The sequence below is a fragment of the Anoplolepis gracilipes genome, chromosome 11 (genome assembly GCF_047496725.1).
Source record: "Anoplolepis gracilipes chromosome 11, ASM4749672v1, whole genome shotgun sequence".
In the NCBI taxonomy this organism is placed as follows: domain Eukaryota; kingdom Metazoa; phylum Arthropoda; class Insecta; order Hymenoptera; family Formicidae; genus Anoplolepis; species Anoplolepis gracilipes.
The window spans coordinates 11,941,670-11,966,071 of record NC_132980.1 but is presented as its reverse complement, the minus strand read 5'-3'; the positions used below and the strand labels follow the sequence as shown (position 1 = coordinate 11,966,071).

At 31.9% G+C, this 24,402-nt stretch overlaps 2 protein-coding genes across 4 annotated transcripts in view; one reads left to right on the top strand and one right to left on the bottom strand.

Moving 5' to 3' along the window:
• Positions 1–24,402, top strand: part of Vari (MAGUK p55 subfamily member vari) — a 68,150-nt gene that overhangs the window by 32,990 nt on the left and 10,758 nt on the right. Inside the window, exons 1-2 of one of the 3 annotated variants that reach the window (XM_072901683.1) lie at positions 18,695–19,166; positions 23,333–23,448. In XM_072901683.1, coding sequence (XP_072757784.1) covers positions 19,067–19,166; positions 23,333–23,448 — 216 coding nt within the window. In that variant the 5' untranslated portion in view covers positions 18,695–19,066. Of the gene's footprint in view, positions 1–18,694; positions 19,167–20,403; positions 21,326–23,332; positions 23,449–24,402 lie in introns of those variants that run through there. The other 2 variants (XM_072901684.1, XM_072901685.1) reach the window with 2 other exon arrangements.
• On the bottom strand, positions 5,706–15,063 carry LOC140670874 (venom dipeptidyl peptidase 4). Its single transcript, XM_072901682.1, has 14 exons — positions 14,907–15,063; positions 13,021–13,078; positions 12,616–12,845; positions 12,232–12,306; positions 12,107–12,159; positions 11,364–11,560; positions 10,995–11,164; positions 10,747–10,841; positions 10,359–10,607; positions 9,992–10,206; positions 8,257–8,539; positions 7,270–7,464; positions 7,011–7,171; positions 5,706–6,216 (listed from the first exon to the last, which is right to left on the bottom strand). Exons 1-14 carry the CDS (start codon positions 14,919–14,921, stop codon positions 5,900–5,902), a joined length of 2,313 nt encoding a protein of 770 aa, XP_072757783.1. The 5' UTR covers positions 14,922–15,063; the 3' UTR covers positions 5,706–5,899.

The following is a 24,402-nucleotide window of genomic DNA, read 5'->3' as shown; positions in this document are numbered from 1 at the left end:
TCATTATGTAATCTGCACAAGTAATGGAGATGACGAAAATAGCCGAATGCATATTTCGAGCGTATCCTTGCCGGTGGCGCGAAAGGCTCGGCAGGATATCGCGTATTATCACGCGGTACCACCACCCACAACATCGTGTCGAGGTCGACGTAGTTTACCACTACGGGATCTCCCTTCGTAGTCACGCAAAATGAAAAGCCACCGCAGTCTAACCTTATTCAAGGAATATTGATTGACGGAACAAGAAACGTTGCATGCGCGTCCTTGACTCCGCAAACCTTTTCGTTTCAAGGGACAGGGTCGCGGCAGGTAAGAGATTAATCGTTCAGAAAACTTTTCGCGCGTGGTCATAAAGACCTTCTCGTTGTTTCTCGCCAGACACCCACTTGATCGTTAGATAAGTTTCACCAGTTTGAACCAGTTCTTTTGAAAGGCTCATTGAAAGATTAATGCACTTGATAACATTGCGAGATAGCGAATGATGGAATTTGTTGGGTAAATCAAATTAAAAGAGACACTAGAGCAGCGAGTACTTTGCAAAATAATAAGATATGAAATGCGAGGATATATATATATATATATATATATATATATATATATATATATATATATATATGTGTATATAGATGTTTTTACACATCCTGTTTTCTTTATTTATTACAATTATTTGTCATTTTTACACACACACACGTGTACGCGCATACACCTGTCATGTCTCTATAAACATCTACCTCAAAGGTAGATGCCTGTATATATATATTTATATTTTTATATTACAATACTACTGCTACAACTTTTATTCCAACGAAATAATAAGTTTGCCATTTTCATCTCGATTCTGTGCATTTTGCCGCAATCACAGAAAGCTACGACATCATCGTAGTTTGCTCTTGGTAATGCTGTCGTTCTGTAAAGACGGGATAATTCTCGTCCTACATAAATTTGAGAATAACATCGAGCACACAAAGGACAATAACGAGCTTTCAAGAGCTTTTACACTGACGGAAATTCGTCTCACGGCTACGATCGAAATGTTAGTTTCGATCTGCGGCAAATTCGAAGTAGATCCGGAACGGATGCGCGTCGGTGAGAGAACTTTACCCCGGTGACATTTCAAGCGATAGCTGCAGGTCGATTATGCAACTATCATCGCGATGGGAATGTCTGCATAAAATTTGCATTGTCTCGGGAATTGCAAATATTTTGGGAAACATGTGCAACTACAAAATGCAAATGAATTTAATTACTATATCATACTTTGATCTTCTCTATACGCAAAAAAAATGCAAAAAATTATTAGATCAATTTTTAATTATATAGCTAGATTTAATAATTAACGAAAGAATACAGATATAAAATATTATAGATAGCTAGAATGAAATAGAAGAAAAGTCTCTTAATAACATTACGGTGAATCTTTCAAGAAATAATTAACATTATATATATATATGTGTGTGTGTGTGTGTGTGTGTGTGTGTGTGTGTGTGTGTGTGTGTGTGTGTGTGTATAAAAATTTAAACTTTTATTAATTTAAAAATTAAACTATGTATATCTTCTTCTCTGTTAATTATCTTTAATTATATTTTTATTTTTTAATTTAAGTTAAGAATTTTCACTGCTTAATAAAGGATATAAATTTTTAATAACAAGAATTTCTATACATATTTACATGAAAACAACTTTTGACAAAGAACGATCATATTGTTAAACGAAAAAAAAACAAAAAAACTGTACGTTATGTTTCGCTTTCCGGGCGGCTTTGATACTTCCGTTTAACAATTGATTCCACAAAACCCATTGGCGTTACAGATACATAGGCAGAAATGGATTTTCCACCCTCTCCTCTTTAGTTTACCTTCTCGCGAGTCAATCACATTTTTATTCAAAGGCACGTTAACGCAACGCGTTCATAGAACAAGATTGTTCAATAGCGAAACCAAAGGTGTCATATACATATACATTTGATCATACTATAATCGCTTAAATCTGCATAGTTTACTTTTTATAATATGAATACCATTCGAACGATAAATCGTAAAGTTATACACTATCGCTAAAGATAATTAGCATTTAGGTTAATTAGTAGTTTCTCTTAATTTACAAATAGGCTAAACTATAGGATACGATGGCCATAGGCTGTAATTTTTTCAACAATCGCTATATAGTGCGCTTTTTTAGTCATTATCAAAGATAATCGATATTTACAGTAGCGCTTACGTGCATACATTTCGTATTCGAATCAACGATATTGTGAATCTTACATCATCCTTTTACTTTTACGACTACCTGCAAAGTTTTTCATTTGTCCACTAAAAACTGTTACAACGTCGAATAAAAAATAAATGACAGTTAAGCTATCGTAATCGACGTTAAACATATTATAAAGATATAAAGATGTAAATTGTAAACATGACCTATAATTTTTATAAATACTACGACCATCTTTCCGTCACTTTGGCCATCTTTTCCTTAAAAGTTGGGTAAAGTGGCCAATGCGCTTATGTCGTACTATTTTGATAATACAAAATTTCTATGAAATATTTTCCTTTTAATTTCGATAATATTACGTAATAATTTAAGCGAATAATTTCAGTGAAAATAATATGCCAATATGCACTATTAAATGATAACAAAAATAAAAGTATGTTTTTTGCATTTAAAAAAACTATGGCCATCTTACCCAAGTTTACCCTACGATATAAATTCAATTGATGATATTGGCAGCACGAGAGTGACGATAACGAAATATCTCGATTTTGTGATCTTTTCTATTTTTATTGTCCAAATTCTTTCCTTATTACAGAAGAGATATCAGACTAAAATAGGAGAGAAAATTACCTGAGAGATATCAAATTAGATCATCGCTTCGTTCTTGTCGTTCTCCCAACTCCCAACCCACTTCTCGACTGCGCCACTTGTCTCCGCTCATTCCTTGCGAAACTTTTAGCGGGGGCGGGGGCGGGGGTAGGGTTGCATCTCATTATAGTTGGACGAGTGTACTCGCGCCCCATTTGTCTGGTGGCCGAAGATCGCTATCCGCGTCGCCGATAGCATTTACGGACGATGAAAAGCGGCCGGGCCGCTTTTCATCGATGACGACGCATTGTTTTTGCTTCGCGAGAACTGCATGACCGCGACAATGGCTAGCAGCTCGCCAAACACCTCCCACGCAACGTCGTTTCTCTCCACCACAGGAGAGCCTCGAACGCGGAAAATAGGCTGCGTTCCTTTTGTTTCGGCTCCACTTGTCGCTTGAACCGAATGTAGTTTCCTCTGCTTCGGACTCGTCACAATTCAATCTTAAAAGCAAGTCTTACCGCGACAGTTTATATCTAACCACGACGCGCGGAATCGACTTTGGTGAAAATTTCTATACTGGCGGTAAACTTGCGTGCGTTTGGTTTGCTGTTCTCTTCTTCATTTCATCTCTCTCGCATTTCACTCATTTAATAATTTCATGTATATATATATATATATATATATATACTCTTTGTAATTGCTTTAAAATAATTTCAAACACTTTTCTTATGTCTTTACCAATTGTTTAAAAATATTTACAGAACGTGACAAAATATTGTTAATTAAACAATCAATTAGAATCTAAAGTTTGGCTCGTTTTCAAGTATTTAAAGTAGATGATCATAGAAATTTCGACCAATTTATCTGGCGACCATCGTTCAACTGAAATGAAGAAGAGTAATACCGAGATATATCTAAATAAATCGAATTGCTTGCCATATCTCGTAAATTTGCGTGCCAAAGCAATCGCCACAATGTAGAGAGATCAGCTATTAAAAAATACCATTTAAATCAGCGTGTGCGTGTGCGTGTGCGTACGAATGGGAAAGATATCATTTCAATTCGAGATAAATATTTGATATCTTTATATCTTATTAATATCATCCCTCCCCCCCCCCCCCTCTTAAAGTCTCAGATTCAAATATGAGAGAATAATATCGATTTCTTGCTACATCTGCCATTATTACAAGAGAAAGTACACTAACGTTGTATCGCGATAATAACATACATGTTTTGGTTTATTATCTACATTTCTTGATGATGTAATACTTGTAATGTTTTCAATAACTTTATATATATATTTACAAATGCTGTGAGAAAAGTGTAATTAAAAAAGATATTTGTATGAAAAAAAATTAATGTATTGTATCAATGCTAATAAATATAAGACGTCGATTAGGCAATGTTGAAAAAATATATCAATTTGAATTTGATGAATGTCTCCTATTGAAAGAGATCCTTTTTAATCTTCACTGACCGAAAAGAGTCATAAAGTGCAGTGAAAACTCACTCGGATGTTTGAACAAACATTTTTCTTCTCGACTGTCGAAGATTCCAGGTCAGTGAGCCAAGTTGCCTCGAAAATTCGCCATCTTCGATATACAAGATCCACGGATATACGATGGATAGAATGATTAAATTTCCCAAAAAGTCCCTTTGCCCAGATTAACTGATCGAATTCGACAACAGGCCAACTACGTGGACAGAAACATGATTGTCAGAAAATGCAAAAGCAAAGATGTATTGTGTATGTAGATTCTATTCTATACAATGGAAGAACGACAGAGAGGAAGAATTTACTTTTTTTCTATCTGACAAAATGAAATTCCAGATTACCGATACAGCAAGATCGGTTTTCAAATCTTTTATTGCGAACAACAAGCAATTTTATTAAGTTTCTTTTGAAAAAGAAAAAAAAAAACATTTGGCGACATTACGAGGTTCATTTGACACGTTTGGTTCTGTTTACAAAATTATAATTATAATTATTTTATTATTATTGAAAGAAAACACAAAAATTTATACGCCATAGATATACATCTAACGGGACTAAAAAATGAAACTATACATGTATATCTAATAATATTGACAATACACACACACACACACACACACACACACACGACATATATATACATAGATTCTTTGTACTCTATGAGATTATAGTTTCAATTTACTTTGATTGACTCTTGTAAAAATATTAAACAAGAATATCTTAAACGATGCCGTAATATGAAAAACTATGGGATTGTGACATTAGCAAAACTTATTCTACTCGTAAAAGCAATGGATTATAGAGAAACAGACAGTTGATAATCGTTAATTTAATCTTTATTTATATTTGGTACTAATTAAAAGAGCTTTGTGTGCACTATTTACACGTAAGACAATTTTTTAATAGAAATTTGTCATTGAAATTAACGAGAACAGCGATTATTATTACATATGTGTCGGAATAAATTTAACAACATATGTATATATGTTAGATCAAATATGTATATCTTTTTCCGTCATAAAAATTTTATATACAAACAAATTTAATCTTTTCACAAAAATTTGCGGCACGGTGAAAAAATTATTGCAAAAATATAACGTTATTTAAGAAATTAATCGTAAAAATATAATATTTTTTTCAAAGATAAAATTATTATTTTGGTTTATATTTAGACTATTTTCGAATTTATTCACGAGAGCATAAAACTTGTATTTTTTTTCATAGTTGAAACAAATTTTTTATATTTTACCTTAACTTTAGGCAAAAAAAAAATATTAATATTTATTTTGCTTAAAAATGCATTTATATTTTTCATCGCTATTCTCGCGATATTTTCAATATTACGTTGAAACAATAGTTCTGTAATTGTAATTAAAATAATTACTAATATATTAATATAAGTATGTTATCTATTACTTTTTACATATCGAATGTAATTGTCTAAATATTATAAATTCTCTCAACGCAATTCTTTCATCTCATTCCTTTTTTTTTTAATATTATAAAAATCCGGCATATACATATGTATACATATTTAGTGCAAATTTAGTGAATTTGTCGCCGCGAATAATTTTCTTCTCCGATGAATCTAGAAGCGAGTTTGGGTCAACGAGCACGGCTGAAGCCAAAGCATTTGTTCCAAAATTTGTCCATTGTGTGATAGAAATGAGGATACACGGTCTCGAGGCCATGCGCCTCGTCCGTGTACGTGATCTGTTCGAACAGAATATCATTATGCTCTAGCGACTTGGCGAGAGCCATCGCTTGCTGGTAGTGCACGTTGTCGTCTCCAGTACCATGTATTAGCATGTACTTTTTCCCTCGTATTCCCTCTACCCGTCGTGTAATATCAGTGCGATTGTAACCGGCGAGATTGTCTTCGGGAGTCGCTAGTCCCATGAATCGCTCCGTGTAAATAGAATCTGTAACAAATTCAAATTCTAAGAGGACATGCCAATTATGATGACTGAAAAATTAAAAGAAAGATTGTTCAAATTAAGAGTTGACACTATTTTTTTTTTTTCTCTCTCTCTCTCTTATACTCTTGTATCCAGATTGATCATTTCATAATATATATATATATATATATATATAATATGATAATATATACATATACAGGGTTTGGAAGTAACGCGTTACAGTTACTTTTTTTTGGTAACAAAGTGTGATAACGGCGTTACTATTTTTTTTTCTGTAACTGTAGCGATAACGTAGTTACATTTTTTTTAGTAACGAATTTAACAGTTACACTTTTATCGTTACTTTTTATATATGGAACCTATTTATCACATATTATATTTTCTATTTTTATATATTCAATCTTCATTCATATCAACAGATATTAATATTTGTTCGTATTTAGAACGTGCTAACATTTTTGTTGGCGCGTTCTGAATACGGACCATAATTATGAGAGTATAAAAAATATATCGTGTTTTTTGACTATAGTTAGAAATTTAATGCAAAATTTTTCCCTTATTATTTATGGTTTTACAAATTTAAAATAAAAAATGTTACAAAATTTATTGATTATTCATTAATATTTTAATTAGTAATTTTCTTAATAAAATATATTACAAAAGTATATTTTTTTTATTCAAAAGTATAATTTTTAATCTTGTTTTAACATTAAAAAAGTAACTTTCCATCCCTGTATGTATAATATATATATATATATATTTCATATATTATTAGCAACAAAGCTGTTTCTAATTACCGTAATAGATCCACGAAGTTACAGGCGCAACAGATATACCACACTTGAACACAGAGGCTGTATCCGTGGCAAGTACCATGCCAGTGGTAAAACCACCATAACTCCAGCCCCATATACCAGTTCTATTCGCATCGATCCACTTATATTGTTTCTGCAGGGCTCTGAGATATGAAGAATATTTATAACGATATTTATAACTTTCTGTCGAGAATGAGGAAATAGCGCAGTTATCAACAATATATTGTATAACATTACTCACTCAGTAACAGCGATCGTATCTTCGATCTCTACCGTTCCTATATTTCTGTATATCTCAAAGAGCATCTTGCTGCCTTTGAAGGCTGATCCTCGTGCGTCGATCCACGCATAGATTACGTGTTTATTAGTTGTCAGATAATACTCATACTCGTATTTAGCATTATCAGTGATCTTAACTGTGTTTGGACCGGCGTAACTGTGAAATAAATATATGTATATGTATATGTATGTGTGTGTGTGTGTGTGTGTGTGTAATTATGTATAAGAAGCGGCGCGCATAGCTTCCTCACGTTGCTGCAGATTATGCAGATCAGTTTTATCCAACTTTGCGCTACAAATGAATAGTATAAAGTAAGCAAATTAAGCGCTCGATATATATGAGAAAATGCTTCTTAAAAAAAAAAAAGAGAATGAATAAGGGTCATTAAAGGTAATTGATCGTTGCGAAAACTTTAACATCGATCGAATAAACACAGCCGCGATCAAAGGTGATTCTAATTTTAAATGGAAATTGTGAATCCCTTGCATGCCGATCAATCACATAGCATATGCCAATGTAATTGTGCTACAACCGCTATTAACACCTATATGTACTGTATACAGTCATTGTCCTGATTAAACGATAATATCGATTTAATTTTTATAAAGACTTTGCTTTTTTTTAAGATTTATTAATTTAAACTTGTCAGAATGTTGCGAGAATATATTTACACTCGAATCAAAACGTAATTATCTTGTAATAAATATGGTATAAAAAAATATATACATATTTGGCAATAAAATTAATTTTAATTTCCTATTAAAACCTATTAAAGAATTTTTCTTGATCGAATATTGAATAATATAATTAATGTATTTTTAAAAATATTGATTACTTTCACATTTTGTGCGCGATACAGCAACGACAAAGTTTTTTTGTTCTCCGTAAAATCAAAAAATAATCATAATTTTACTTTTAAAGTAGCTAGAAAAATCTGAGTATACTCACACATATACTAACAAGGGATACGATTTATTTTCATCGAAATTCGGTGGCAGTAACAATCTAACTCTAGAATCATAGCCGTTTACGGTAACGTAAAAATCTCTTTGTTGTGGCATCAATCGTCGTGACAAAAGTCCTCTTACGAATGAATTAGTTTTCCAAATCAAGATTGACTGATGATTTGCGTCTTTAATTGTTATTGTAGCTGGATCAGGCCCAGAACAGGTGAGAGCGTAATATGATCTGAGGTTTGAAAAAGATGCGGTCGCGTACGTGCATTTATTCCCTACAACATTTAAAATTAAGAGATTAAAATTTTTATATAATAATAATTATAGAATTATATGTGCGAGAAAAATTTTCTCATTTTCTGTTTGACGTAATAAAATATTCATTCGCGAATGCTCAAGTCTCTTCACTTTGGCGTTCTCGAGTTTAATAACTTTTGTTTTCATCTACGGATCAGTATGTATAAGTAATATCCACTCGCAAAACTAACAATATATAACATAATGTGTACATAATATAATAATATAATAATAGTAATATCTAAACTAATATAAACTAATATAAAACGTGCATAAAATTCTACTTACTAACACGGCGTAAACTCTGTGGAAGGAAAATGGGAGACATAAATTTCTGCACTTTCTATCATATAATATTTCTCTCTCTCTCATACACACGCACACACATACACACACGCACGCACACCCAGGCACACACACAAAACTAGCCGTAGTAAATTTCAAACATATTTTAATGGATATGGCTGACATCGACCGAGCGTATCGGACCTCTCATAGATGTAGATTTTTCGGTCCAAATAATCCGGCGAATTAATCTCTTTTGCGATAGCGCAGAGGAAACGCATCTGCCGTCGATAGCCGGAAAAACTTGTACGAAAAGTAATATTTCAGCCTCGCGTTTCATGCGACGTCTTGCGCATTAAGTCGAATCTTTCGAATCTTCTTGCATAGCAATGAGGAGATAAGTTTGTGCCAAGTTCATACGGGAAAATTTGAAAATTTGAAAATTCTTATTTAAATTTGCAAACTTGGTGCATTCCGTTACGTTGTAGAAATATGATAAGAGAATTGCGGCAATTTTCTAAAAGGAACGTAGATCCTAAATTACATCCTCGTCACCACTGGCGTTTGAAAGTTTTGCGTAAATCTTCCCGACACTATACATTCATGCGCATATATGTTAAATATTCATGAACGCCACTTGCGGCTTTCGTTAGATGAGATTACTCCCGATGGACTTTTGCGTTTTAATTGCAACATGTAGCTATCATGTGCCTATGGATAAGTTACACAAATGCTGTCGACAATATGTTTCAGAATTTCCCCATCACCCACGAGATCCTCTTAAGTATTCCCAAGATCGTTCAAGAATCGCACGCAAATTTAAATCAAACGATCGGGCATTAAAAGTTTTACAAACTTTCTGTGTTTTCTTTGCATACATATATGTACAGAGAAAATATTTCTTTCGCGCGAGGAGATTCTACGCCTTAAATAAAATATTCCGATATTAAATTCCGTTCTCTCTCTCTCTCTCTCTCTCTCTCTCTCGTGAGATGAAGTTATCACATTTGCGTATGATGCAAGTCCGTCATATTAAACTAATGAAAAAGATGATAGGCATTGCGGTACTCTCCTCCTTTTCCTTCTCTCTCTTCCCCATCCTCTTATCATATCTATCCACGACATTCGTGATTTCGAGTACTCACCTTCCGGCGTAAGCAGTTGGCAGGATATGCAAGTTGGTTTTTGGCTCGCGTCCAGAGGCACCGAATACAAATTCCTTTGGGTCGGTTCACCCGGCGCCGTAGCGAGGTAGTAAACTTTGCCTCTGAGCGAATCGACTGCCAAAATGGAATGCACCTCCGAGGGACCGGGCGTTAGATCTACCGATGAAACGAATCGGCCACTTTCGTACTCATATCTGATGATGAATATAAATGTTAAATTACAAGGGAAACGTAGATATACCTAGTAAAAAAAAAAAACTGTCGATACTTTTTCGAGCCAATAATTTTTTCAACTCTCAAGTAATATAAAATTGAAGATGTATTTGTTGAAATTGTTTGGCTTTACCTATCTATATGTCGAAATCTACCGGCGTTAGTGCCAGAATCCTTCCATCGTAGAAGTAAGGCATAATCATCGGCTCTTGTGGGACCATTTGGCTGAAGCCAACCCTCGGTCTCCTCGTCGTATAAAGTCGGTTTACCAGCACCCTGCGTATCGTACATGATCAATTGAGATTGATTTTGCACACGGTTTGTCCATGTTGCTATCACATGCGTCGTGTCCCACCAACTTACAGTGAACAAGATATTATCACTGCGAAAGAAATTCAAGTAAAAATATATATTGATATGTAATCAAATTTTTCATCAAGTAATATACATATAATTAATCCTTAATTAAAAACACGTATACAAAACGCTTGTTATTAATATTAAAATTACTGTAAACTTGCCTGCCAACAACAGGCGCTTTCAAAATAATTGCTTTTGACGATGGATCACTTAAATTGATTACTGACAAAGAAATTACTGGATTAGGCGTACCTACCTGAAAATTTATAACTGAGAGATAATTGAATAATAACTTTGAATTTACATATAGATTTAGAGATGTTCTCTTTCTCTCTCTTTCTCTCTCTCTCTCTCTCTCTCTCTCTCTCTCTCTCTCTCTTTCTCTGTTTCTCTTGAAGTAGTATCTTACCTTGGGATATTTTAGCTTTACTTGAGTAGGATATTGGTTTACAAAAGAACCAGGTACGCCATAATAAAAGTATGCCATGTCTTTTACTACAGTATCGTTAAAGGTTGCAAAGGCTAGATGCTGTCCATCTGGCGAATACCACATTGCGACTGCGGATCTAAGTACTTCCTCTGCAATTAACATTTACAATTATCTACGTCTCATTTAGAATTATTTAATATAGACGCGCGTTTACTTTATGACGGATATAATTCTCTTTGGAACAAACACTATTTATTTTATATTATATTGAAATGTATATATATATATATATATATATATATATATATATACATATTTCTTTTTATTTATTTTTATTGAGATAATTACCTTCGTATACCCAATCCGGAACTCCATTGTAAATGACACCAGATTTACCGCTTTCCGTCAATCTACGAACTACAATTTGGCTGCGATTGAAAATCATGTGATAGATATCGTTATCATGAACGTAAACCAAATCACTGCCAATCGGTGACCATAACGCCAATACGATAGGAGCCTCATTTGCGATTTTTTTATATGCCCTGCAAATATATAGAAAATTTTGTTAAAAATATTTTCAAGTTATTTTCGCAATAGAAAATGAAGAATTGATTAAAGATAGAAAGCAGCTGTAAGTGCATAAACATTTATATCTTACATTAGTATTATATATAAACAGCTATGTTGTCCTAACAATTATGATTGTTAAGATAACGATAAGATAAAAGTGTCATTAAATCTTTCGATCTCTTTAATGACATACTTAAATTTAAAAAAAAATACACGTTCAATTTTCTTTCATGTAATTTAAGACATTTTAAACATATGTATATATATATACATACACTGTAAAAGGAAAACTCATTAAAATTCTCAAGAACTCTAATAATAAACGAATGGTGTTCAAAAGAAAAAGCGAAAACTCAAATTTTGATGATGCTCATTATATAAAATAAGCATTATTATATAGTTGAGTTTATATCTAAAATCTAAACTCTATGCATCTATATGTTTTCAACAATTTGTTAATATTAGTTGTTAATATTACAAATAAGCTTTAAATGACTAATATGAACGAATAAATTTACCTGCGATTTACATCGTATACTATGTAATTTCTAACAGTCGTGTGTCTGAATATCTGCGAAAATTATTAATCTTAAATATATTTGTATTTAACAAATGAAAAAATATTAAATAATTAATCACTCACTTGTTTAACATTATAACTAAACAGAATGTATTGTTTGTCAGCCGAGAAGATTGCCGAACTAAATTTGTATGGCAGCTATAAAACAAAACAGTTTTATGTTGAATTTTACTAAAAGCATGTGTTGTTTACAGATTAAACGCGTCCGAGTTATAATATAAATATATACATTTTTTTTTTAATATCAAAATAACATTATCTATATTAATTACTATAAACTGTAAACAATTTGTTTAAAGTATCTTTATAGATAACATTAGCAACTCGTAAAGTATATACGTTTTCTTAAATTTGTGTCATGATATGATCTCAATGATAATGAAATATCAATTACAGATTGAAGTCTCTTCGAGATTAAATACATGATAGATTATAAAACATCCTTACTGGTATCTTTGATCTATCAAAAATCCGCTTATTCTTCCTTGTTACTACGTCATAAACGTTAATCTCGCTTTTAATAGTGTCTGTAATCATAATTTCTGTATCGGAGATCCACGTGCCGTTGAAACCGAAGGTATAATAAAATTGAAGATAAATTTCCTCCACAGTGAATGGTTTCTTGGTGACTCGATCATCATTGTTAGTGCGAATATTGGTGCCATTGATGTATGAAACTAAATATACGTATATGTATTTTTAACTCAAAAAGTCTAAACAACGTAATTAATAATTATCATTATTAAAATTAATTTAAATTCTCAATATCTTTGTCGTTAGTAATGAAAAATTGTTGAATATTAATTCGAAAAAATTGATTGTATAAAATATATATTAAATGAATCAACCTACTTGTTCGTGATTGACCGATGACGAACAGATAGCTACACAGTATAAGAAATCGTAGAATCTGAAAGAATTTTGAATTGTATGTCAAGAGAATATAATGCTGTTAAAATTCTCATGACATTTTTGCGTGACATTGGTTTTCTATCGTGATTATATTTATACGACTAGACTGAATAATTTTAATAAAAGGAAATAGAATAATAAACACATAAAAAAGATTTCAAAAATGATTCATAGTTTACAACAAGGGAAAGAAGTAAGATAAAAACAAAAATAGGATAAAAGATTATATGATCATAATATTGACAACTTCCGAATACTGAATACATAAATCACTTTGATAATGTTTGGGCTAAAATATTAACAAATAATGAAATAACTGTTATCACGCAAACTTTCAACTGCCTTTTGTATGTACCTTTACTTTCGCGAATTCTTAACTTTGCGGTAACTAGGAAAACTTTTGCGCTATAGGTTATTAACATATCTTTTCCATAAACATTATTTTTATGAGAGAGAGAGAGAGAGAGAGAGAGAGGAAGAAAAAGAGGTAAGGGAAAAAGAGGAAGAAGAAGATTATTTTCTGCTTCTTTACCTTCTAAAATTGAAATTTGAATTGTAAATAAAAAATATTAACCATTTTTCTTAATATTCGAAAAGGATTCTTGTAAATTCTTCTTTTCGATGTTGTAAAAGCTGATGATGTTATTAATTAGTTGGAAATTGACAATTTTCTCTCTTCTGCGACTATCAATTATTATAAAGAAGAAGGAAAACGAAAGAAATTTATTTAATTAAGAAAAATTAAAGAGTCAGTTAATATTGATGACAAATCCAATAATAATTAAAAATAATGAAATTTATGATAATCAATATCAAACGAACAAATCTAAAAATAAAAAACTTTAATGTTACTTACGCTAACAACAAGTAAAATGTTTTGAACGAATTGTCGTGTATTTTTTTAAACGAAGAAAAGGTACGAGGAAAAGCTTATTGTTAGACGGTGATAAATCGAGACAGTTTTCAACCCTCGAAACTTTGCCATCCGCTTACATCTGACGAAAAGCACTCTTACAAACTTATCGATTTTTTTATTGATTCGTTTCGAGATACCTTTTACCTATCTCATGAACAAAATCGAAACAAAAAGTAAGTCGGTATAAAAACTACGTGGAAGATTGCAAGAATTTCCGATAGATCGATATTTATTTTTTTTTTTTTTATTACTCTTCTTAAACATCGTAAGAATTAATCCATTAATCAAATGCTCTAAAAATTAAGAAAAATATTGATATACTTATATCCCCAATTTGTCCATTTATACATAATTACGCGCCTCAAATATTTTATAAGCTATCGTTTCTCGTATTAATTGACAGTTTACAGTTTGATAGAATAAACCTTTTAAATTCGTTTAGTTTGTAATTATAATATTTCGCATTATAATATTTGTTCAACTTTTCGAAATTCAAATTGATTAGTTTCATTCAAGATTGTATGTATTCAAATATATACAGCATGACGATTTATTTTAACTAATAGTTCACAATCAAAAGATCTCTTACTGCGAAAGGAAGCAATAGCTTGTCGGTAATATAATGAGGGAAATTGCCGTATTTATGTCGCAAAGTAACTCATTTCACGCTGTTTCAGCCATTTATTATGAACAATTTTTCTCTCTATATTATCTCTTTAAGAAAGTCTGAAAGGATATTGCAAGCATAAATTATTATAAAATTTCCTCCGTTTTATCTAAATTTTCTTATCGCTTTATAAGTTTCTTCATCTAGCAATTACCGCGAAATGAATCAAAGGAACAAATCCGTGTCATTGAGAATTAGCGAGAAAGTAGCAAACTGTACTTGCTGTACTATTGGACAACGTACCGTTTGTTTTACCATGATGATCAGCTGATTTATTAATCGCGGAGTCTGGATGACGATTGAAAAATCCGCTGCTGACGCGACGACCGATCTCGCGAGTCCAACAGAGACTAATATATCCTATGCTTTCTCGGCGTGTTCGCAGCAATAACACGTGCTCCCACCTCTTTCAACAAATCAGAGTCATACCAGTGTGTATACAAGCGTCTATGTATCTTCTGTTGTGTTTATAATTAACTCTTTCCGCTCTTTAATAATTTGCTGTTTAATTTTTTTTTTTTTTTTTTTTTTTTTTTTTTTACCGATGTTGATAAGATATTTCTCTTCTTACGTAAACTCAAATCAATCTATTAATCAAACAAAAAAATTCTCTCACATAAATATGAAAACGAAAAAAATAAAAAAAGAATTAATTTGTCTTTAAAAAATTTTCATTTCTTAAAATTGCAACTTTTTATTAGAAAAAAAAAAATAATATAATATTATGATTACGCGCGAATCATAAAAAAAGAATTGGAAAATAAGAGCTTTTAAGCCATTATAAATATTAAAAATCAATGAAAACATTAATAAACGATAATTATTAATGATTTATTTTTATTTATATGTACTATATCATTATCTTTGTGATTATCTTAATTTAACGTTATTCGTATTATTAATAATATGAGTAATAATATTTTAGAGAATTTAAACAACTATTGTTTGCGCGTAAAATCAGATCCATGTTTTCATATGAAATTACGCTGTATAAAAAAATCATATAGATATGATATGAAACTTTTATTCAAATTTCGTGCTTACTTATGTGCAGTAAATATTATACACCCACACATATATATATATATATATATATATATATATATATATATATATATATATATATTATAAATAAATATCATACTCGATTAAATACCTTTCTTTCTAAATCTTTCTTTTTTTCCTTTTTTTAAATAAACATTAGAAATTGAGGACATTGTTATATATAATGATAATTATACCACAAAAATTGTGAATCATAAGAGGAACCAAAAACGAGTAACAAAACAGGATGTTGTATTAAACGCCAACAGACTGTTGCTGTTATCAAGGCCGTCTGTTATTATTTAACTGCATGTGCGATAAGCGACAGTTATCTATATATTCTCGTGAAATAAGAAACTAATATTTTGTGCTATTAACTAGCACAATATTTAATGTATATACAAATTAAATGGATTAAAAATCAATCGATTAATAAACTTGTCAAACAAATTATTATTTGAATAATTACGATAAGTTAATCAGTGTTATAAAGTAAATAATATATAATTTTTCGTATTATTTGAATAAAAATGATGGAGACATTTATTGTAATGGTAAATGTAAAATATACTTTTCATGTATGTTTGCAAAATATCTAAAACTTTGTTGTCAGCGATAGCGAGTAAAAAAATTTTTAACGATTTTCGCTTGTCACGAAATATGTATATCGTTTCTAATGTGTGTGTATATATATATATATATATATATATATATATATATATATATTATACGATATTCGCACGTGTATCTTTCTCATATTATGATGTCGAAACGCATAAATGCACTAATGTCCGATCAGACCCGATTCCTTTTTATTCTTTTGACATAAAACTTTTACAATAAAGATGTTGATCTACTTTTTTTGCTTCTTGATATTATTGTAGAAAAAATAATTTGTGACAAATTTTAAGCAATAATATCAGCTGAAATAAAGTCTAAATCTTTTAATTTTTTACTTTTTACTTTCACAGTTTCGTGTTGCACGTATATGTGTGTGTGTGTGTGTGTGTGTGTCAATTACTTAAAAAAATTTATTTATTTACTTATTTATTATAATATAAATATAGCCTAAAACACAGCTTTCACTTTCTTTTACTCGGCATCCTTCACCAATTTTGGTCGTCATATTTTTTTTCACGTTTATAAATATTTACATCAACACTCGACGTCGAAAATATGCTTTAGTAAAAGTCATTTCAAGAAACACGATCGCTATGATCGCAGCTAGTATAGAACTCAGCGGGTCAATGCCGTAGTTATTGAGGAAAACAACCATCCCCAACCTTCCTCTGATGCTACCAACCATCATTTCATGGCATCGCGCGTGACACACTTTACGAGAGGAAACACTGCTGTCATCAGCGTTATCACCGCGTCCGTCTTCGTCGCAGTCATTTTGCACGTGGATCATTATCGAATCCCTAGCTCGCGACAGCGAGCCAATCAGCCAATCTGATTCGGTTGTAAGGTCGCTCTCACTCTCTGTTATTCACGATTAAATAAAGAAAACGAAAAATTGAAAACTCACAAAATGTCATAAATATATGAAACAGAATGACAAGCGAGAATGAAGACAGATTCTTAATAGACATACACACATTTACATAGACTACACAGACTTGTTATTCGAAAAATTTAAAATAATACTTGCTTTCACTGTCTTATTGCCGTTTCTCAAATTTACGAAATGCAAAATGTATTTTTGACAGCGAAATGTATTTGCAAAAAAATGTACAATTTAACTCGTTCATGAAATCTATACATTTTCTTATGGTATTTTGTCAACATGCTTTTATTTTTACTGTACTCTGAAATTTTATATATTTATATTAATACATATCAATATGAAAAAAATACATTGATAAATGAATATGTATATCAGAAATCCGTTGTAGTAATTTTAATCTGAGATGTTATCTTCTCAATGGCCATTGTTTTTCTTACGTCGAAAGCCTGGAGTTTCCACAAATGTCTGCGAATCTACATTTCATCTGAATAAAGTATTTCCACTTTTCAAACATGTGAGGGAAAACAAAGATTACAAGGGAAAAAATTTTTATGAGAAATTGTGAAGAGCGGTAACGCTGCGGGAAAATTGAAGCTACTCGCCATCTCGTCTTAATGACACGAAATACAGAAACGATGCAACTTGAGTTACCTACCGTTAAGCCTTACATTTGCTTTAACGTGCCTACCAGATGCTAACGTCGGAATTTTCTTTGGCCTGCGTTATTTGCTAGTAGATGGCTCTTAAAATATGTATATAGTAACAAGTTTACAAAAGAGATTCCGATAAAACGTACGTTCTATAATAGCATTATCCTATATATTATCGGATATTGTTAAAATGATTTATATAAGAAAACATTATACGTTAAATTTAAAAATTTTTTAATTTAAATATAATTTAATTACAAACTTTTGTATGACATTCTTAAAGTAAAAGGAACATATAAAACTAATTAAATACAGCACTTATATTATGTGTATTATAATCAATGTCTTTGTTAAAAGTAAAGGAATAGTTTAGGATACTATAGAGCGTTAGATGAAAAGAACAGGAATATAGAAAGTATATTATATTTGAAGCGAGATCACTTTTACTTGTATTTCGATATTAAGAGAATTATAATTCTCGAATATTAATGAAAATAATATTTAAATTTACAAAACGGCAGCAGGATAAGGGACAGTGTTATTTCAAACTTTTTTTTTTTTTTTTTTTTTTTTTTTTCTTTTGAAACGACATTTCCTCGCATTAGCTCTCTCCTTTGTGCAGCCCCGCGAAAAAATATATTTCCTACCCTTTCATGGGTGCGTTTACTATCGATCGAGGGGGATATAACGTGTAACAGTCGCGTTGCCACGAGTCGAGGAATTGCCCCAGAGAGAAAGAGAGAAAGAGAGAAGGAAAGAGAGGTAGATAAGGTGCACAAAAGCCACCCCCTTCAGACCCACGACTATAAGTACCGGTCGCGGTCGGCTCGTGCGACTTATGAGCGTTCTGTGATCCCGACGGCATGCGGTATCGTTTTCACATTCGCGTAAAAACTACTTGGCGCCGAAGTCGTTTCGATCTATGAATAGATCTTGATCCACGGCGGATTCATTTCCATTGCGCAATAGCCGCGATCATCGCCCGGAAAGCATCGATCCACCAAGCAAGAAAAAGCCAACGACATAATACGCACGTGGAATCTTTGACGAGATAGCGAGCAATGTCACCGAGGATGACAGCCTCGTGGAATCGAAGAGTTTACGACGAATATTCATAATGGCTGGATTCCAATTGAAGGACCTGAGTGATCGACCGGGATAGACGTAATGTCGCTCGGGATTATCTCAGGAAGTCAATCGAGATGATGCCGAGTAAATCGAAGGGAAATGTCATCGACGACGTTTGTGGTTGCTCCGTTCTTTCGTCAATCATTCAGAAAAAGAACTTGAACTCCACTTCAGGTAAGATTATTCTTACAATTATAGACGTCTTTTCTTTTTTTTTTTAATTAAATTTACCCTTAATTTTACCCTTTATTAATTACAACACTTATTATTACGAAATATACGTTGAACTGAAAGAAAAAAAATCATGATCAATTTTCATGTTGCATGTTCGTATTGCTGAACGCTGATTCGTAAGATTTGCGGAAAATCTCGTAAGCAATCTCCATTGCTTCTCTTACAAAACTCTTATATAGAATTGCTCTTCCAATTATGAATGATTAAAATAATAATCTGATTAAAATTATATGTATATTTATATTACATTCGAAGAAGTGTAAAATACTGCAAATATATCAACAATGTGTGTATTTAATCCATCTAAAATGAATATCAATGTCAGAATCCAAATTTGTCGGCAAGTTTATTCAAAGTTAGGCTGCGATGCGATGTGATTCGATCGATCGCCACGCACATGTTCTCCAGACGACGGGAAACTTCGAGCGATCGATGACGTGCTCAGTGTTGTGCAACCTTGAACGAGAAAAGCGAAAACTGATTGCTTATAATTTTCTTCCTGTTAGCGGAGAAGCGGAGAAGCTTCTTTAAATTAATATGTACGTTTGTAACGTTTAAAATACTTTCGATAATCGTCCGCGTCTGGTATCTAGATACCAGATTTTACTTTTATCGGTTTTATATGTTTCTTACAATTAGTTTCTCCTTTTCTTTCTTTTCTCTTCTCTCCTTTGCACCATTTACCTTGCCATCATTTTTTCGAGAATTTATTTTTCTTTTTATCGCTTTAAGAATTGTTATATTAATTTTCCTTTGTGAATATTTGATTTTCAAAATTTCGATATAATTAATAGAGAGTTTTCTTTCTTTCTTTCTTTCTTTCTCCGAAAAGTTTTAGGGTTTCTAATATATGAAAAAAAAAAAAAGAAAAAAGATTTCTTGTATATATTATATATTATAATTAAATATATATAGAAAATAGGGATCGAAAGAAATACGAGATACTGATCTGAATAATAAGAGAAAGAAAATTTTGACAAAGGCTAAAATCTGTCTGAACATAATGAACGACCATGGCGCGCCGATTCATTCCTCTTATTTTTCTTCTCTTCTTTTTTGCTTCTTCTTACGTGCTGCATGCCCCCTCCATAGATCCACTACTACTTCACTACAGCTGGTTTGTTTCTAGATACAACGTCTCCGACCCTTCGTAGAAGCTAGCTTTGAATTTCTGAAGGCAGTCGGCAGCCAACGGCGCTTACGATTCTTCGAGGCTCCCTCCTTCGAGGATCTCGCGCGTTTGCTTTTCCATTTTTTTATTATTACAATCTTTTTCGTCGCATTTGTTCCACAATTTTTTTATCGCGTCTTGTTATCTTTATTTTATTTACAAGATTGATTAATAATTTCTCCAAACAATGGTCGTAATATATCAGCCGAGGAAAACTTTGAGCGAGTAACATGAATTATTTGACGTCGAAATCGTGTCAACGAGCGTCGTCGGGTTCGCCTTAGTTTACCCCACTATCTCGACGTTGTGCCACTTGCAATCCCCTCGTCTGGAGTCTGGACCAAGTCTCTCGGGCCCTGGCAGGTGTAAGACAGTGTGTCCATTCACCGCAAAGTGATAGCGAGAAGAACAACGACGGAAATATTTTTTTTTTTTTTTTAAACTGCATTAAGTGGAGATTTAATGTTGTAATTATTGCACCAAAGATAAAATAGGCTGATAATAGACTCATTATTAATGATAATACAAGATTTTTTTTAATCTTGAATTTCAAGAAGAAAATAGTAAGTGTGTGTATGTGTGTGTGTGTGTGTTTTTCTGTCTTAGAAATTGAAAAAAATGTGAAACAATATTTCAAGTTTAAAAAATGACGGCAACTTTACAAAAGTATAAAAAAAGAGGAATTTGATGGGGGAAATATGTGTAAATATATGGGTGTGAATGTGGAAATGTAAACTTTTATATTAAACTTGTGAGCAAATTTCGTGAAATCGAAAAAGTTATGTAGCTATAGTTTTGTATTCTGGGCATACGAAACTGAATGTTGTTATCATGGTTTTCTTCGGAAAAAAGGATAAGCTAGAGGATCGGCGATTGCTGGCCAGCATGGATGCGATGAACGGTGCGATTATTCATCAAATTGACAACGGTAAACTTTCCATTATTGCATAACAAAACATTGCTATACAACATTTCGCAAATAATTTATGCGAAAGGTTTTATAATATAATAGAAATGGTGTCCTTCTGACGGAATTATTGTCACGCTTCTCCGAGAGTGAAGAGAAATATTTTGTTATTTTACACACACATACACACACACACACACACACGTAGTGCATAAGTATTTTCGATAGCGAAATCTATTTTCTCGAACATCCGGTAGGAACGAATACAAATATTATCCGCTAGTCACATATTATTAATTTCCTTCGTTTGCTTTTCTCCTGGATGTAATGTTGATTATATACGGCATAACGATTACACCTTTTGATCGACAATTTTCAACCGTCACATTTCCTGCCTGCTTATAGGATGTATATAGGATATAAAATTCATCGATACGTCACAATATGCATAATGCATTTTAAGACTGCGTTCAGTGAGCTAATCAAATTGATAACAACAACTATATATTAAGAATTAATAATATTGATATTTAAAAAACAATGCAATAAAATAGTAACTTTATAAAATTGTTATATGTACAATATTTTAATCTAGTAGCGTTTTTATTTTTCACAATATATTTTACATGGTTTATTTTTTACTTTTACAATATATTTTCATGTTATCATATTTTTAAATTGAAATTGAGTGCGATTAAAAAACATTTGTAAAAATATATTGATATTGATAAAAGCGTGAAAACCGGCATATTTCGTATACATTATACACTCGTGTTCCCATCCATGCTTCGATGCCTTGTAATGGCATACATTTATCATTCATGCATAGTTGGCACAGGTTATCATTACATAGTCAAGTGACTTTTCATCGAGGATTCAAGTTTCAAGTATGTGTCGGAGCACATAATCGATCAATAACTTGTTCAGAGCAGATCATTTAAATTTGAAAGTTGCATTTCTAAAACGTGAAAATCAAGGATATATTTTTTTGAATATATTTCTACATTAATCTTTCCCTTTACAACTTAAAAATTATGTGCAATACATACATATATATATATATATATATATATATATATATATATATATATTGCACACGTGTGTAGAAAAAGTATATTTAAATAAATTGAAAATATTACGACAAATATAATATATTGTAAGAAATATCACAATTATACACTACACGTACAATCGAAGCGTAACTTCAAACACACGGACTTAAGGTCTGTGGATCAAACAGACATAATACTATTTAAGTGGAACGCGATAATAATATCTAAGAGGCCTTGGAAAAGCATCGTACTACTTGAAGTCGCGAATAGAAGTGACGTTAATTGAAACGCACTTGGATGTATTAGTTAGCAGCTTTACGCTCTTCGAGCTGTTGTGTTCGATAAATAAAATTAAATTTTAAAAATACTTTTTTCGTACAAGTAAATTTAAAATTAAACATTTTTTTTTATTTATACAATAGATAAAAGAGTACTGATATCACGCGATGTCACAGTGATGTCCGGGTCGATCAGTCAGTCAGTCAGTTTTAAATATTTCTGATATTTTCTTTTGTATTATTTATTTTGATTTAATGATTTTTCTTTCATTTGTCATTTGTCAATTATCAATTTTTATTTTTATTTTATTTTTAAATTAACTTCACAAAAAAAAAAAAAAAAAAAAAAAAAACCATAATAGAAAAAAGATGAGAAAAGGATAAGTAAAATGTTTCAATAGGGCGGCTTTAGATTGAGAGTTGAAAGAGATCATCTCGCATGACGCGTCGGCCACCTGTAGCTGACCCAAATATTGATCAGGCCGAAAGATGGCCACGCCCGGATTCACTCTCCTATCGCTTCGACCCCATTGGCATTCCCCGGTTCTTTTCCTTGTGCCACCCCTTTCTAATCTTTCCCTCTTGCTCTCTCTCAATCGTTACTACCGTTGCGGTCGTATGCCGCATGCGGCGATGCGCTTACTCCTGCTCCGTAAATCCGCAGCTGATTATGAACAAGTGCGCTATTACTGTTCCAGCTGCTTTCATGCATGTACGTGACAATATTGAGGAGCTGGGTAAAGTCGCCGACGACACAGACTTGCTGTTCCTCAAGGGCCTCCTCGACAGCCCGGTCGTCACATCTCTTGTAAAGGTGAGTGCGCATCTTGTTTCTAAACCAAACTGACAACGAGAATTATCCACAATGCGCGAGAGTACCCGAGAATCTTTCATTTTTCGTTAGCTTAGCTTTTTTATATATATATGAATTGACGTTGTATTAAAAACCCTGTTGGAAATATTTACATCTTTTATGATCTGTATTTCAATCTTTCAAAAAAAAGGAATAATGTAAATGTTGAATTATGGATACAAAATGTTTTATTATTTTTTAATTTTTTTTCTTTTTTATTTTTAATTACCTTACACATTTATTGCTCTCGATGAAAAATGATAACAATTTTCTTTGCGCAACTAGCAAATTGTAAACGCATGAGTGGATATAATTTTGCCTTATACGTTATGCGCATGGTTTCCATGTGTACAACCATGTGCTCATTAAACAGTGTTTATTATAGTCGCGAAAATTTACGAGAAACACATGGATTTACAGCTTTTTCTCTTTACTTCTTTCTCTCTCTCTCTCTTTCTCTTTACCGAGATATCTTTTTAATTCATTGCGTCATTAAATGAAAAATTAAAACATTACGCGAATGTTCTGGCAAGCTGTCTAAATGCATATTTCATGTCATTGAACTAATGGCTCGTTTCCTTGAACGTATTCGTTTCGTCAATAAAGCACTGATCTAAATTACTGAATCACACAATTAAAACATACTAGCTTATTTAAATCAGAAAATATTTTAATGTGCTATTTTATGCATTTTTTCAATTTCTAAATGAAATTCTAAATCTAAGCTTGCGTGAAAAAAGAGCGAAGAATATAGAATATAAAGAAATAATTAATTACAAATCAATTTGCAGCATTTCAAAAGCCTATATTTATCGTCTATAGTCTATACTTTCACAGATATATGTATAATACAGTAATACATAATTGTGAACCTTATGGCTAACATATTTATTTATTCCATCTGAAAAATATTTT

What these genes read in the sequence shown, in the direction of transcription:
- LOC140670874 (XM_072901682.1), bottom strand. An exon ending in CATCGGTCAATCACGAACAA is followed by an intron (nt 12,846 to 13,020) that starts GTAGGTTGATTC and finishes ACGTATATTTAG; the next exon opens with TTTCATACATCAATGGCACC. An exon ending in AAAGCGCCTGTTGTTGGCAG is followed by an intron (nt 10,608 to 10,746) that starts GCAAGTTTACAG and finishes TTTCTTTCGCAG; the next exon opens with TGATAATATCTTGTTCACTG.